This window comes from Lytechinus pictus, chromosome 9 (genome assembly GCF_037042905.1).
Source record: "Lytechinus pictus isolate F3 Inbred chromosome 9, Lp3.0, whole genome shotgun sequence".
NCBI lineage: Eukaryota > Metazoa > Echinodermata > Echinoidea > Temnopleuroida > Toxopneustidae > Lytechinus > Lytechinus pictus.
In genome coordinates this window covers 26,660,656-26,675,242 of record NC_087253.1, presented here as the reverse complement: position 1 = coordinate 26,675,242, position 14,587 = coordinate 26,660,656, and the positions used below count along the sequence as shown (strand labels likewise).

General features: G+C 37.1%; 1 protein-coding gene across 1 annotated transcript in view; it reads left to right on the top strand.

The window, feature by feature from the left end:
- The first annotated feature begins 325 nt into the window (after nt 1–325).
- The window catches only part of LOC129268061 (uncharacterized), a 44,168-nt gene continuing 29,906 nt past the window's right edge, over nt 326–14,587 (top strand). Inside the window, exons 1-11 of the mRNA XM_064104992.1 lie at nt 326–412; nt 2,176–2,429; nt 3,923–4,023; nt 4,963–5,078; nt 8,713–8,955; nt 9,512–9,693; nt 10,138–10,510; nt 11,039–11,826; nt 12,659–12,801; nt 13,911–14,030; nt 14,417–14,559. Coding sequence (XP_063961062.1) covers nt 381–412; nt 2,176–2,429; nt 3,923–4,023; nt 4,963–5,078; nt 8,713–8,955; nt 9,512–9,693; nt 10,138–10,510; nt 11,039–11,826; nt 12,659–12,801; nt 13,911–14,030; nt 14,417–14,559 — 2,495 coding nt within the window. The 5' untranslated portion in view covers nt 326–380. The remainder of the gene's footprint in view (nt 413–2,175; nt 2,430–3,922; nt 4,024–4,962; nt 5,079–8,712; nt 8,956–9,511; nt 9,694–10,137; nt 10,511–11,038; nt 11,827–12,658; nt 12,802–13,910; nt 14,031–14,416; nt 14,560–14,587) is intronic.

The window sequence follows — 14,587 nt, the reverse complement described above, 5'->3', positions numbered from 1 at the left end:
CATTACATGTATATACAGAGTGCCCCCCCCCCCCCGGATCTACATTACAATAATGATCTAAACTTCAAATGCTCATTTAACTCTATTATTATGTATTCAATTTTTCTCGAACTTTTGTTTATAATAATCTGTTCCTTTGATTTTTCTGTTTTTGCACAAGCTATCTTGTTTCCTTTAATCCCAACCATTGACCACTTCTAGTCTCACTACTTCAGACTCTGCAAATTGTGAAAACCAAAGGGGTGTGCCGGCAGACTAACCTCTAGCCTCTCTAGTGGATCTCATAGGCATGTTCATATACAGTTCTTCTTTATTTCTTTATTTTCAGTCACTACGATGAATCAACCACATTCAGTAATCCAGTAACGGGAAGATCAGAGATGGATACAGATACACCGGACGCACCACAAATGTAAGTTATAAAGTATTATTTTTTTATTGGTTACTATGGAGACTCAGGGTAAATTGGTATAAAAAAGAGCTAAGCTCTGCTTTTTTATTATGTGGGGGCCGTTTCATAAAGCTGTTGGTAAGTTAAGAGTGACTTTAAGAACGACTGGTGATCCTTTCTTACGCGCTTAACCATCGCCAATGAACATTTTGGTATGTACTATTTACCACAAGAAATTATCATCAGTCGTTCTTGAAGTCGCTGTTATTACGATCAGCTTTATGAAACATCCACCAGAGATATTGCATTTTTTATCACTTTGTCAGAAGAACGATCATCTTATAGTCGCCAAGTTGAGGTTCATTACATTTTTTTTATATGCAGGGGTTATTCAGAAGGTGATTCCGTATCATAAAGAACCCCTCCCCATCTCTTAACATAGATGCCAACCTTTCCCTGTTTTGCTATGGATACCTAGGTGATTTTGGGTTGGAGTTAAATTGGCAATAAAAACATTAATGAATAAACGTTTGCTTCAATGTAAAAAAGGCAATCACTTTTTTTCAATGTTTCCAAGTTGATTTATTTCTTCTTTAAATCTTTATATCTCAAAATGAATGATGCAATCAACAAGCTATTTATATGATTAAACAGAGCAGCACAATACATTGCTTTTTTGTATTTACATGTATTATGTCATAGGAGGAATTGTATTTTTCCTGACACTTTGGGAATAAAAGAATTAAATCATTATTGCCAATTTGAAGATTACAATATTTTCCAGTATGGATGGGGTTAATAAAGAACTTTATTTACAGATTGATGCAATCTCCCTCTCCTACATTTCAAGACAAGAAACGTACCTGAAGGATGTAATCCATTCTACAAACAAAGCCGTTGATGATTCTAATTAAGTCTTTCAATCCTATCTTTCTGCTCATCTCTTTTTAGACAGTCATTTACAGACATATATCTTTAATATATGAGCAAAAGGGTTAATAATAAAGTGTCATCCAAATATTTCTGGTAGATCAGTTGCCCAACCTTAAACTTACATGTATACATGTGCATCTACTTGAAAAGTACATTAGCTGATGATGTGCTTATTCATTGTTCTTTGTGCGTTTTGGATGGTTGTGGCAATTGATGCATGCCTCATTTATTGGAGTTCTCTAAGGAATAGAGAGTCATTAGGAAGTTTATTCATTGCTTGGATTTTTATATTGGATACACCTTGTGATAATTGAAGAAGATTGAATCATTTGATGGTAAGCTATAATTGTATGTCTATGAAACAGAGTATGATAGAGGCAGAGCCGCATCTATTTAGACTTGTTAGAGGGAACAATTTTCCGGAATATCTTGGAGTTTAATATTAAAGTGAAAAGTTTGAGCCTTGACTTACTAATTTTGAATAGAGTGAAGATCAATATGGAGGGAGAAAATGATTTTGTAAACTAAGCCTATTCCAATGTCCTAGTTTTGTCTCGCCTGAACAAAGTTTGGCAGAGACCTAGTAGCTACATGTACTTTTCCTGTTTAATAGTCTGTTGGGCTGTTAGTCCGTTCAAAAATGGTAAAGTTTTTGTTCAACTTGCCCTCATTTCTTTATTTTTGCATCAATTATTTTTAATTCAAATACAGCTTTTGTGTTGATCCAATATAATTAATATGGATAAAGTATTAAGGGATACTTTTGGCATCTTTTTGATAAAATTCCTCTCCCCCCTCATCCATTCCCTGAGATGTCATTGTTATCTACTTTCATGCCTTTTCTGTGCCAGGTATGCCCCTAACAACCAGCAGAGTGCCCCGCCCAACTCCCATTACCCAGAATCCCCACAGAGCCCGACCCTCTCGGTGAAGCCTTCCTTCAAAGAGCGCACCATTCCCAAGACCGTGGCTCCCAAGGTGAAGCGTCGTGAGGGCGCTGTGGTATCTAAGGACGGCTGGCTGCAGAAGAAGGATAGCTCAGGTTTAGGGGTCTGGCGGAAGAGGTGGTGTGTCATCTCGGACTTTTGTCTCTTCTACTACAAAGGTAATGAGACAAAATATAGGGAAAATATTGGGCTGTTTCACATACATGTATAGTGTTGTGTAATGTAAAGTCGCAAATTAAACATGGAGTTCCAACAGATAGATATATAGATAGATAAATGGTTTATTTGATAAAAATCATACATCTCAAAATAGGTTTGAACAAAAGCTAACAAATTGACCACCAAAGTATTGGCACACATGATTTTGCTAAATGATTCTAGGAGAAAATACCTAATTGAGCAGCATAGAGATGAGCCTAGCTTCTAGCCTGAAGACAGGTCTTTTCCAAGCAATAAAAATACAATGTCTCACGTGCATATGCTTGTGATGGTGATCTCTAGTGTGCTTGGTATTTTCATGCAGCTCAGATTTCACCATTCCACAAGGTTTGTTTTATGTTTAGCTTGCTCCTAGATCAACAATGATATAACAATTAACCTACCTTGGTTTTAAAACTTTCTCATGAAATTATTGCATGCTGCGAGAATTTATAAGTTAAAGGGGAATCCTACCCAAATAAAAACTTGTTTTTATAAGAAAAATAAAAAATAGACAAGTTGATAGGTGAAAGTTTGAACAATATTGGACAAACAGCAAGAAAGTTATGAATTTTTAGAAGTTGTAAATATTGGTAATCACTATACTCATGGAGACTTCAAATTGGCCGCATATGGGATGTCTTAGTGATGTAAGGCAAGGACTACTCTTCCATTTACTCCAATACATATTATGGCTAAAATGTCATTTTCCCCTTAAGTTTTATTTCAAATCATATTTTCAAATTATATTTAGATTACTGCCCCAGGGTACTTTATAGGAGAAAACTACAAATCCCTGATAATAAAGTACATGGCCTATGGGAAAGTTGTCCTTGCCCCTTGTCATAATTTACTTACCCAGTTGCCAATTTGAAATCTACATACTATTAGTGATCTCGATTTTAAAGCAGCTATAACTTTCTTATTGCTTGTCCGATTTCTTTCTAACTTTCACCATTCTGTTTTATTTATTTTTCTCCTTCTCAACACTACATTTTATGGCCAAGCTGGATTCCCCTTTAAGCTTGAAATTCTAGCTGATATTGAATTGTTGAATTAAAATCAGTTTTCAGGGCTACATGTACATGTAAAACCTTGAATTATATTTTCAAAAAAATATTTGCTATAGCATCAACTCCTCATCCTCCTTTGGAAGTTTTGCTCACAACATTGCAAAATTGCAAATTCGAAGGACATTGCGCATGCTGTATACATTTACGTCTGAACCAAATTAATTTTTCCAAAAAATCTTAAGAGAACATTACCATGGCAACATGCTACACTCTCCCATAGGAATTTTACACCAATAATGAAAAGAAGAGGGAAAATGTGGATGCTGTCTATGATTTATTTTACCCATGAAATAATTATGAATCTTGATAGAACGTTGCCATAGAAACTCACTATAATGTGTTTTTAATCTGATTTTTAATGTTTATTCTCATCCTCGTAGGTGCGGATGAAGTCAATCAAGCGGGAACTGTAATGCTACCAAGCTATATCATCAAACCAGTTGAACCTAGGGATAAAATCACTAAGAAATTTGCTTTCAAGGTATGTAATAATAATTATAGCTGGATTTAGATTTAGTGCTTTTTGCCAGAGGATTCAAAGCACTGCTATTATTACCCTAGCTTTAGCTTGAGCTACCATCACCGGCGCTCAGTGCATGCAAGGAATTAATCCTGCCGGGTTTTCATTCACCTCACCTGGGTTGAGTGCAGCACAGTGTTGATAAATTTCTTGCTGAAGGAAAACATGCCATGGCTAGGATTTGAACCCATGACCCTCTGTTTCAAAGGCGAGAGTCAGAACCACTAGACCACGATGTGCCCACATGTATGTTAGATACCGTTATAAGCTACTGAAATCCTTGTATCTTATTGGCCCAGAGCTAGTTTGTCTGTTAATTTCACTGATAACATGCTTTATGCAACACTCCTAGGGAGAATTTCATTAAAATAAAAAGTATTGATTTTTAGTGAAAACTGTTATAATCTACTAATATCAGAGGATCTGTTTGGATTGGATGTTATTTTGATGGACGATGATTTGATGAAATTTGATACAGGAAATAAGATTTTATGTCGCATGCTTTTTACGAGAGTTGTAATTTTTGTTCCTGTACAAAATTTGGCAGAGACTGAGTAATCACTTACATTTTGCCTGTTTAGTCTGTCACAAAAATGTTATTTTTTTTATTTAACTTGCTCTCATTTCTTTATTTCTGCATCAATTATGTTCACACTTGGTACATATGATCCTTGGGTAATACCACATGTATGTTTATGAGGATGATGGTTTCATAGGTCATGGGGTCAAAGATCATATATTTTTTTTCATTGATCACTAAATCATGCGAGATTTGTGAAATTTTATGAAACAGGCTCTTCGTGACACTGACATTTTTTTTAGTTCGCTCTTCTTTCAATCTGCTTTTAACATGATATTACCTTTGCACTGGATGACGTTTATCTTTGTTTAATTGTGTAGTGTGAACACGATAATATGAGGACCTATTACTTTGCTGCTGAGTCTGATGATCTCATGCATCAATGGATTGACGCTTTAAATGACGCTTCACATGTCAACCTGGACAGGGGTTATGGGTGAGTAAACACAACAATTATAAGTCCTAAATAAACATACAGGGTTCCCGGCCCATCAGGGAAATCAGGGAAAATCATTTTACTTTTTCCAGTCAGGAATAATTAGGGAATTTGATAAAAATACCTCAAATCAGGGAATAATGCCTCAAATGAGGGAAAGATCAGGGAATTTTGATCAGCCCAAAAGTCAAAAGCACGATAGTCAGACTCTGTTATATTTTGTTGCTTATCAAAACAACATCCATTGAATGACTGGTTATGGTGGTACGAATTAATTTAACATTATTGGTTTTATGCTGAAAATACATGTAAACTTAGAAAACATGCGAAATCGGGAATGGCTTTAAATAATTATCAGGGAATTTTTAAACTTCATCAGGGAAAAATCAGGGAATTTCATTTTCTTGAAAAGCTGGGAACCCTGGTTTGACTCCTACCTTTATATCCCAAACCCTTCTGAGACACATTATTTTAATTCTTGAAATCCCCTTCTCCTCCCAAATCCTAAAAAGATACAAAAGCATGGGCACAGATATGAATATGTTCACATTCACTTTGTACTCTTTGTATGTAATGTAATGTAATGTAAAAATAACAGATTGAACCTACAACATATCTCCTCCTCAAACAGTCTGTAGAGATCTTGTTGAGGGATTTACAGCATTACACCTTTTATCAGCCAAGTAGATACATTTAGACATATACAATTAAAGGTAACTTCTTATACATGGTTTGCCATAATACATGACATGTATTCAACAATTGATTATACTTTTTTGTCACTGAGTCCTGGGGGCCGTTTCATAAAGCTGTTTGTAAGTTAAGAGCGACTGGTGAACCTTTCGTACGTGCTAAACCATCGCCAATGAATATATCATTTACCACAAGAAAGGATCACCAGTCGTTCTTAAAGTCACTCTTAACTTACAAACAGCTTTATGAAAAGGCCGGCTGGTAGTAGTTGCTCTGTAGTCAAAATAGATAGCCTTTTGTTTCATTGCTCAAGTGATCTCTCCTTCAAAGCTAGTTAAGTACATGATTGATTAATGAGAAGCATGAGATCACTGCCTCAAGCATGGGCCAAAACGTGTCCCCCTACCAAAAATAGTAGGGGGGACACAATATGAAATGTCCCCCCTACTATTTTTGGTCTTTTATGATGGAGAGAAATACATCATTCAAAACAGAAATAATACACATATTACATTACATTACCTTACATTTTGGGTGAAAACCTTTTTTTTTTGCTTGTCAATTTTATTTTGGTTAAATTGACGTTATGTAATAAACGGCCACCTAGTATATCCACATTTTCCCTGGTTTTCTTCAATAATTTCTAAAACAAATCAGCCAATTGAGGCAAACTGATTGCAATGTTACATCGTTTGGCAGAGAGTACCATCATCGTTTTGCGTTAGACCTAACCCAGTAAGTTAGGGTAGGCCTAGTCCATGCTATACTAGGGATGGGGATTAGATTAGACCGTCTTAATTGGGACAAAAAGTTGATTTGATTGACAGCATCCATATCTTAATTTGACCATTGATTCTTTGGAATCAATGTTTAAAGACTTTTACATGATTTGTTTACCATATTGCAAACTTTCCTGGGCCTGGCTTGGGCTTGGCCGTCAGAACGCGTATTTTATGCACACCCATATCAGCATATGTTTTTAAATTGTTTTGAGGTATTCGTTTTAAAATAGATTCACAATAATTTTGTTGTGAACTCTTGTTCTCCGAGAGGATATTTATGACATATTCCCGTCAACGTCAGACTGGAAAAAAACCAAAGTGAATAGAATAGTCACCATGCACATCTCATAATAATGCACAAACTATCAGGAAAGTTGGTTTGAGGTACGATTTTAATTACATTTCGTTGTGAACTCTTGTTCTTCGCGAAGAAATATGTACGACATAAAAGCTCAACGACGGAAGGGAAAAACAGAATTGAAGTAAAGAATATGCACTATTGATCAGCATATATACGATTTTAATTATTTTAATAAGACTTGTTCTCCGAGAATATGTTTGACACATATTCCCGACAACGTCAGAAGAGAAAATAAAAAATGAGAATTGAAGTCATCAACATCTTAGATTAATGCTCAATCTAGATCTATATGTTTTAAAATTATTGTGGTGTATTTGTTCGATTTAAAACATATTCAATATATTTCGTTGTGAACTCTCCATTCTCCGAGAAGAAATATCTATGACACATATTCCACAAAACGACGGAAAGGAAAACAAAACAGAATTGAAGTCTCATAATGCTCAATCTATCAGGATGTGTTTTGAAACTGTTTGAGAGGTCCTAGCGAGTTGAAATCAAATGTACACATTTTGCTTAATATACTCATGTTCTCCAAGAATATAATATATAGATACGCATTTCACCGCCGCGTCGGAAAGAAAAATACAACAGAATAGAAGTCCCTATATCAAAAATGCAGTCTATCATGACATGTTTTAAACCTGTTTTGAGGTGCTAAAACGAGTTAAATCAATTTCATATCCTTTTCATTTCTCAAGTACAAATATTATGGGAAGAGATTGAAATGACGCATTTTTCCGACAAGTTCGATTTTGGTGATACAAATTTAGACGGACTGTATTAAATAGGCCTAGATCTTTAAAAGGGAGTGATAGGCCTATACTTTTCCTGATCGCTCAATTTCTATTCCCTTTTTAGGGGGTATCAATGGTGTGACATCTTTGAGACAGTCCCCGGGAAAAAAGTTTGTACACGTCCCCGCTAACTTCAATGATTGTCCCCGCGGGCCGGGGACAGTCTTTTGTACATTCCCAGCAATGTCCCGGCTACACAACCCGGCATGCGGGGCAACAATTTTTTGTACATTCCCGGCTATGTCCCGGGACCCCCAGGGCCGGGAATATAATTGATAAGTGCATTACTATAATAGTAACTGAAATGCAAAGGGTCACAGATGTATAACGCCCTGAATAAAAGCAGAATTTTATTATTTTTGTTAAAGGGGAATCCAGCCTTGGCCATAAAATGTTGTGTTGGGAAGGAGAAAAATAAATTAAACAGAATGGTGAAAGTTTGAAAGAAATCGGACAAGCAATAAGAAAGTTATAGCTGCTTTAAAATTGAGATCACTAATACTATGTAGATTTCAAATTGGCAACTGGGTAAGTAAATTATGACAAGGGGCAAGGACAACTTTCCCATAGGCCATGTACTTTATTATCAGAGATTTGTGGTTTTCTCCTAAGTACCCATTCCCCTGGGGCAGTTATCTAAATATAACCCAGGTAGTATATTGTTTAATGTCCTCATGAAAGAAAAATATAATTTTAAATAAAACTTTTGGGAAAAATTACATTTTAGCCATAATATGTATTGGAATACATGGAAGAGTAGTCCTTGCCTTACATCCCATATGCAGCCAATTTGAAGTCTCCATGAGTATAGTGATTACCAATATTTACAACTTTTAAAAATTCATAACTTTCTTGTTTTTTGTCCAATATTGTTCAAACTTTCACCTATCAACTTGTCTGATTTTTCTTTTTCTTATAAAAACAAGTTTTTATTTGGGTTGGATTCCCCTTTAATGAATGTCATATTTTCATATCCTTAATCTATTTTTTCTTCTCTTCAGCAACCAAGATGAGATTGACTGGGGTAGCAATCCATTGAGGAGCCCCAAGTCACTGCGTCGCAACGAAGACCCGCCCACCAACGGCAACTACCCTAACGGTTCCGCCCACCCAAGGCAGCACTCCCCCAATCGGTCTGGTACAAGTCCACCTCGGCAAGGGGGATGGGGAAACTATGAGGATATAGAGTTTGGGTTTAGGCCAGGAGGCGAGACCAGTTTGAAAAATGGGCTTGGTCCAGACAGGTAGATTCAATATTTATTCCTAAAAGTTATATTTTTAATATGAAGATGTGTTGTAACCTGATCCAAATCAATCCAGCACAGAGCATAACCTTCTCTTGACCATATTATTCCAGTCAGTGTCACCCTAGCTTATTTCATGGTTGTCAGTGGAACCGATGTTACCTTCCAATACCAATGCTGAAGTATTAGAACCATGATTGTACAGTAGTTCACACTTTGGATATGAAATATCTTCTAAATATATTCAACTCTGCTTTCTCATCTGATTTTATATTCATTTCCTGAAATTAGTTGTTGAGCTACAAGGAAAAATGAGTCTCTCTTGATAATAAACTTTGTTTGGGCATGAATTTGCCTCTAGGTTCATCCTCCATTGATTTTTTACATCAAACTGGATCAGCGAGAATAATTTGTATCTTGTCTCTATTATTATAAGTGTGATGATTATTTGATAATTGTGACATTATATTGTAGCCAAAGAATCTGGACATTACATTCTTAGAAAAGTTCATTATCTTTTATCTTTGTTATAAACTTATTATCCACCCTATTTCAGGTCCCTCCTACAGCAGTCATCCAGGGAATCATGGGAAGGTTCCCAGCCCCGCAGTAACCATGACAATGGCTCATACAGCTCAAGCCAGGAGGAGAGACGTTCAGGACAGAACAGCCATCTGTCGCCCCCTAGGTCTCCGAGCTTACACAGTTCATCGTCAAGAGATCATACTAATATGGAGGGTAAGGAATGAGGAATGCTCTTTCAAACATTTGATGGTGATGATGATGATGATGATTGTGATGATGATGATTATGGTAATGTTTATGATGATAATGATTAAGATAAAGATGATGATGATTATGATTATGGTTATGATCATGATGATGATGATGATGATTATTATATTGATGAACAGCATTACAGCGCCAGTGGTCTGAAAACACTCAAAGGCATCGACTGCAAAAATATGTCATACACTATTAAAACATTTGCTGGAAAACAATGAGGTATTTTGTTCAGATTCGAAGGTGTTATTGTTGTTAAACAATAAAAGTTAGTGTAGAGTAATTTAATGATCTTAATGATTACAAATGAAGTAATCATTGATTAGCACTTGTTAGCACATATGTATGGATGCAAATTCTTCACTTTCCTTGATTTAATATATATTTTTCACATTGCAGACAATCCCAAAGATCCAAACGCAAGCTACAACTATGTAGATATATCTGAGATCAAAGAGCGCAAGCGACAGAACCAGCTTGACTCTCAAGGCTCCTACAACGATGACCCCCGACTAGGTGACCCCCGATCCGGTCAGCACCAAAGACCATCGTCCAGGCACCATGATGACCGGGGCTCTGTAGGCAGTGGTCACTCAGGATATAGGAACGGACGAGATGAAATGGACGGAGGACATCCATATCATGACCCACGGGTTGAGATCAATGTCTCCATGGCATCGGATCCTGACCAGTCCTGGGGTCAAAGGTCGGAAGGTCAGAGGTCAAGCAACCCCAGGAGGTCAGAGAGTCGTAGATCAAATGCAAGCCAAAGGTAGGCGAGTCTCCAACTGTTAAGTGAATTTGTCTTTGCTTTTAGTGATATATATATAATTTTGGTGTTTTATATTGGGGAAATCATTTAAAATTAATTTTGATTCATTTTTTTTTCATTTTATTATGAATAATGAGATTGTTGAAGTAAGTGAATGAAAGTAAGAAAACTAGGGGTGGGGGTAAACATGGCAATACATAATTTAACTGTGTTTATGGAATGTATAAACACGTCAAATTTTTGCTTTAAATTATTAATCTACTTCATGATGCATTTGAGAAGGTAGTTATTGTAAATCTGAATAATTCAATAAATGAAAAAAAAATAATTAAGTACAAGAAAAATTCAGTGCATTTTTTAAGATCAGATTAGCTCTTCTGCATGTACATCTGATATTCCCTATGTCAGTCCTACCTGTCTGATGTGTTTCAAGAAGTCTTAATTTGGTTATTTGAAAAAAACATATATTTGAAAGTGAGTAAAGAATCAAGCTAATTGCCCGTATTTGGTTTCTTTTCATGTTTTTAGATCTATTTCTGAACCAAGTCAACAGCGAGGCCTGGCACCAATGGAAGAAGTACCAGTGACCAGGGCGAGCACCGAGAGACTGCACTCGGCACCGCGGCGTGAAGAGTCTTCCTACCAGCAGAGTACACCACCAAGGGGTAGGGAACCACCAATGCATGACAGGGTACCTCCTCAGCATGGTAGAATGCCACCACAGCATGGAAGAGTGCCATCAGATTATGCAAGGGTACCGCAAGGGCATGTTCGCTCACCTTCTGAGTATAGTAGGTCGCCATCTGAATATAGCAGGTCGCCTTCCGAATACAGTCGGTCACCTTCAGAGTATAGTAGAGGTCCGCCTCAACAGGGGCGTGGATCTAGGGGACCACCGCCCCAGCAACAACATGGGAGGGGACCAGCCCAGCATGGCAGGGCACCGCATGAAGCAGGCATGGCACCGCATGGCAGGATGCCTCCACCAGGCCATGGTAGAGGGCAACCACGCCAGGGACGTGCACCACCACACCAAAGGCAGGATCATGTGCGTGTACCGTCCCATCCAGGACAAGGACGGCCACGGCAAGGTCAAGGACGAGGGTACCCACCTCAAGGCGGTGCACCACACCACCAAGAGAGAATGCCAGTTCAACAAAGCAGAGCACCACAGGAACACAGCAGGGTACCACCAAACCAGGGTAGGCCGCATTCAATGCATGGTAGACCTCAGCCACAGCAAGATAGGACACCCTCTAGAGCTAGTACAATGCCAAGGGATATGAGCCCCTCACATAGTCCAGCAAGAGGATCGGGTATGAACACATAACATTGCACTAATCACCTTTTGAATGATTATAAAAAAGTTTTCAATGTTTCTTTCCTTTGAAGTGTCACCATAATCCTTTAATATTCTGCATGTACCAGGGGTCTGATTCATAAAGATTTTGATTGGCTGCTGTGTCCTGTTACCTTGGTAGTTACCAGATTTCAAAGTTAACATTATTGTTAGTCCTTTATGAAGTGGACCGCAGTTTTTTTGTTTCTTTGCTGTTTCACTAATTCTTTGCATTTTTTCTGTGAATATGAATAAAAGATCCATAGAGTAGCTTAGCAGTGATGTCATTGTCATTAACTTCAAGAAATATATCATCATGAAAGACTTTTAAATCCAAACTTTTATCTTTTCTAACATTTTGAGTTCTTGACACTATCTAAACTATCTTTTCCTTATCATTTTCTTGTGTACCTCTGAATAGTATGTTTCTAGTTGATGGTTCTATATCATTGTTTTTATTGTCTGCCATTAATAGAAAGCAATGGTTCTAAATGAAAGATCCTTGTGCCAGTCATTCATCAGTCAAACTGATCTGGGGAGAGGTATTGAATAGGAACTTTCTTTAGACACGATCATGGCTAATTTCAGTTTCCATGGGCTTATATTACTATGATGCCATACTTACAGAAGCTCTGCTAAAGCCAGGGTAATTACGCTGCATTTCTTGTGGAGTGCTAAAGGGACTTCTGAAAAAGAGGTTTTTAAGTGCTTTATAATCAAGTATAATCAGTAGTATTGCCTTGAGCCATACCTTGAATAAATATTTATCTACTGGTTCTGTTACATAAATCCTTATTTTTTATTCATAGACCGTGATTCAATCGATGCTGCTCCGACAAGACGAACCTACTCCGCTTCGTCGACGAGTGTGAATCGTAATGATACCCTCAAACGTCAGGAGCTGGAGAAGGATGATGAGGTCGCTCCTTTGCAGCCATTGGGAGCTAGGCAGGTAAGATGTGTTATAAGCTACTGAAATCCTTACTTCTGATTTGGTAAGGGTAAATGTGTGTTTGAAATACCTGACAAGATGCTTTGTGATATCCCCCCCCCCCCCCCGGGACAGTGATTTTCTGTTTTACAATGGCCTTTTCTGTTTCTGAAAACATGTTATTCTATTAAAAACTTGATCTAATATCTGTTTTGCAAAGGTGAACTGAATGAATTTTCAGATGATAAGTAAAGAACCAAAATGTTTTTTTTGTATTTTCGTATACTTGTTAACAATATACAAATAATGAATGTTTATGAGTGCAATGGACAGAATACTTCATGAGGTTAAAGATGAAATAATCCATTCAAGGAGGAATGGATCATTATTTCATCTTTCACCGAATGAAGTATTCTGTCCATTGCACGAATGAAAAAACATTCATTATTTGGTTTATATGACACCTAAAAATTGATTTTTTTTTTCATATGAAAGTTAAGAATTTCGATGCAAAACATGCTCATGCAGTGCGAGTTCGGTCTGTTGATTGTTACGTCATTACATCATGCGCACTGCTGCCTGCAGCTGCAGTCTCGGTGCGCGCGTGCAATTTACAAAATGGCACGATGAATGGATCCAAAATTGCACTGTTGATAACGTCATTGCAAATGGGCTGAATGAACGATATCAAACGACCAATCAAATCACAAGGATCTATCTAGGTGTCATATAAAACTCACCATCCCTACCCTTTTAATGTGTACAGTGGCACTCAAAAGTTAGTGAACCCTACCAGAAAATGAATATATTTAAAGTGTTCAAGTTCTGCCATATTTTAGATATTTAGTTGTGAAGTCAGGTGATAAAATGTTACATTCAATGAAGTTTGTTGTTTCTCTGGGCTCCCTCAACATTGTAGTGTTGTTGTTTACATTCTACACTCAGCATATGAATGGGTGCATTTCGTGGTGGGGTTCACTAACTTTTGAGCACAATTGTAGATAGGTTTAAACCAAGGTAGTATGTTCATGTAAGTTTATTTGATTTTTCTTGTTACCTTTGAATCAATATGGTACTTACATGTACCTTATTTCTTTGCTGACCACTCCCCTTTGTCCCACTCCATCCAGGCTGCTCCAAAGACTGGTAGATATCGCAAGTGGCAACAGAAGACTCAACAGTTCGTTGACCTTTCAACAGGCATTAGGCTGAGACTGAGTATAGCTGCTGGGGACCTTGTTGGAAAGTCGGTAAGTATTTTTTCTTTAGTATTGTTTACATAATATACAGTGAAATAAAGAGATAAATAACAATAATTATAACAATTATAGCGATAACAAACACAACAATAATAAAGGCAATGATGGTGATAATGATGACGATGATGATATTTTATATTAGCCCTTAAAATAACAGAACAACGTCTTAAATGGAAAAAAATCTTTTAGCAATTGGTGTCACAATTGGTTTTCCATAATTAAACCACAACTTTAAACCAGAGTTTGAATTGAACCCCAGTTTATAGCTACATGTATGATCATCAGGCTTGTTCACCATTACTGCTCTGCTCCTTTCCTTTACACTTCAGTATTTTCACTTTACCATTGAAATATTTATTCTATTATTTCATGTCTAGCACGAGGAGTTGGTCCTGTTCCTGATTCAGCTAAGACGTGACAAGGCCAACCTTCAAGAATGGTTAGCAATGATAGACAATGAACTAACGCTACTCAGGGATCCAAACAGTTCCAGTGCTAACTCCTCTAGACTTAGACCAAGGTAATACAACATAGTGCTTTGTAAATCA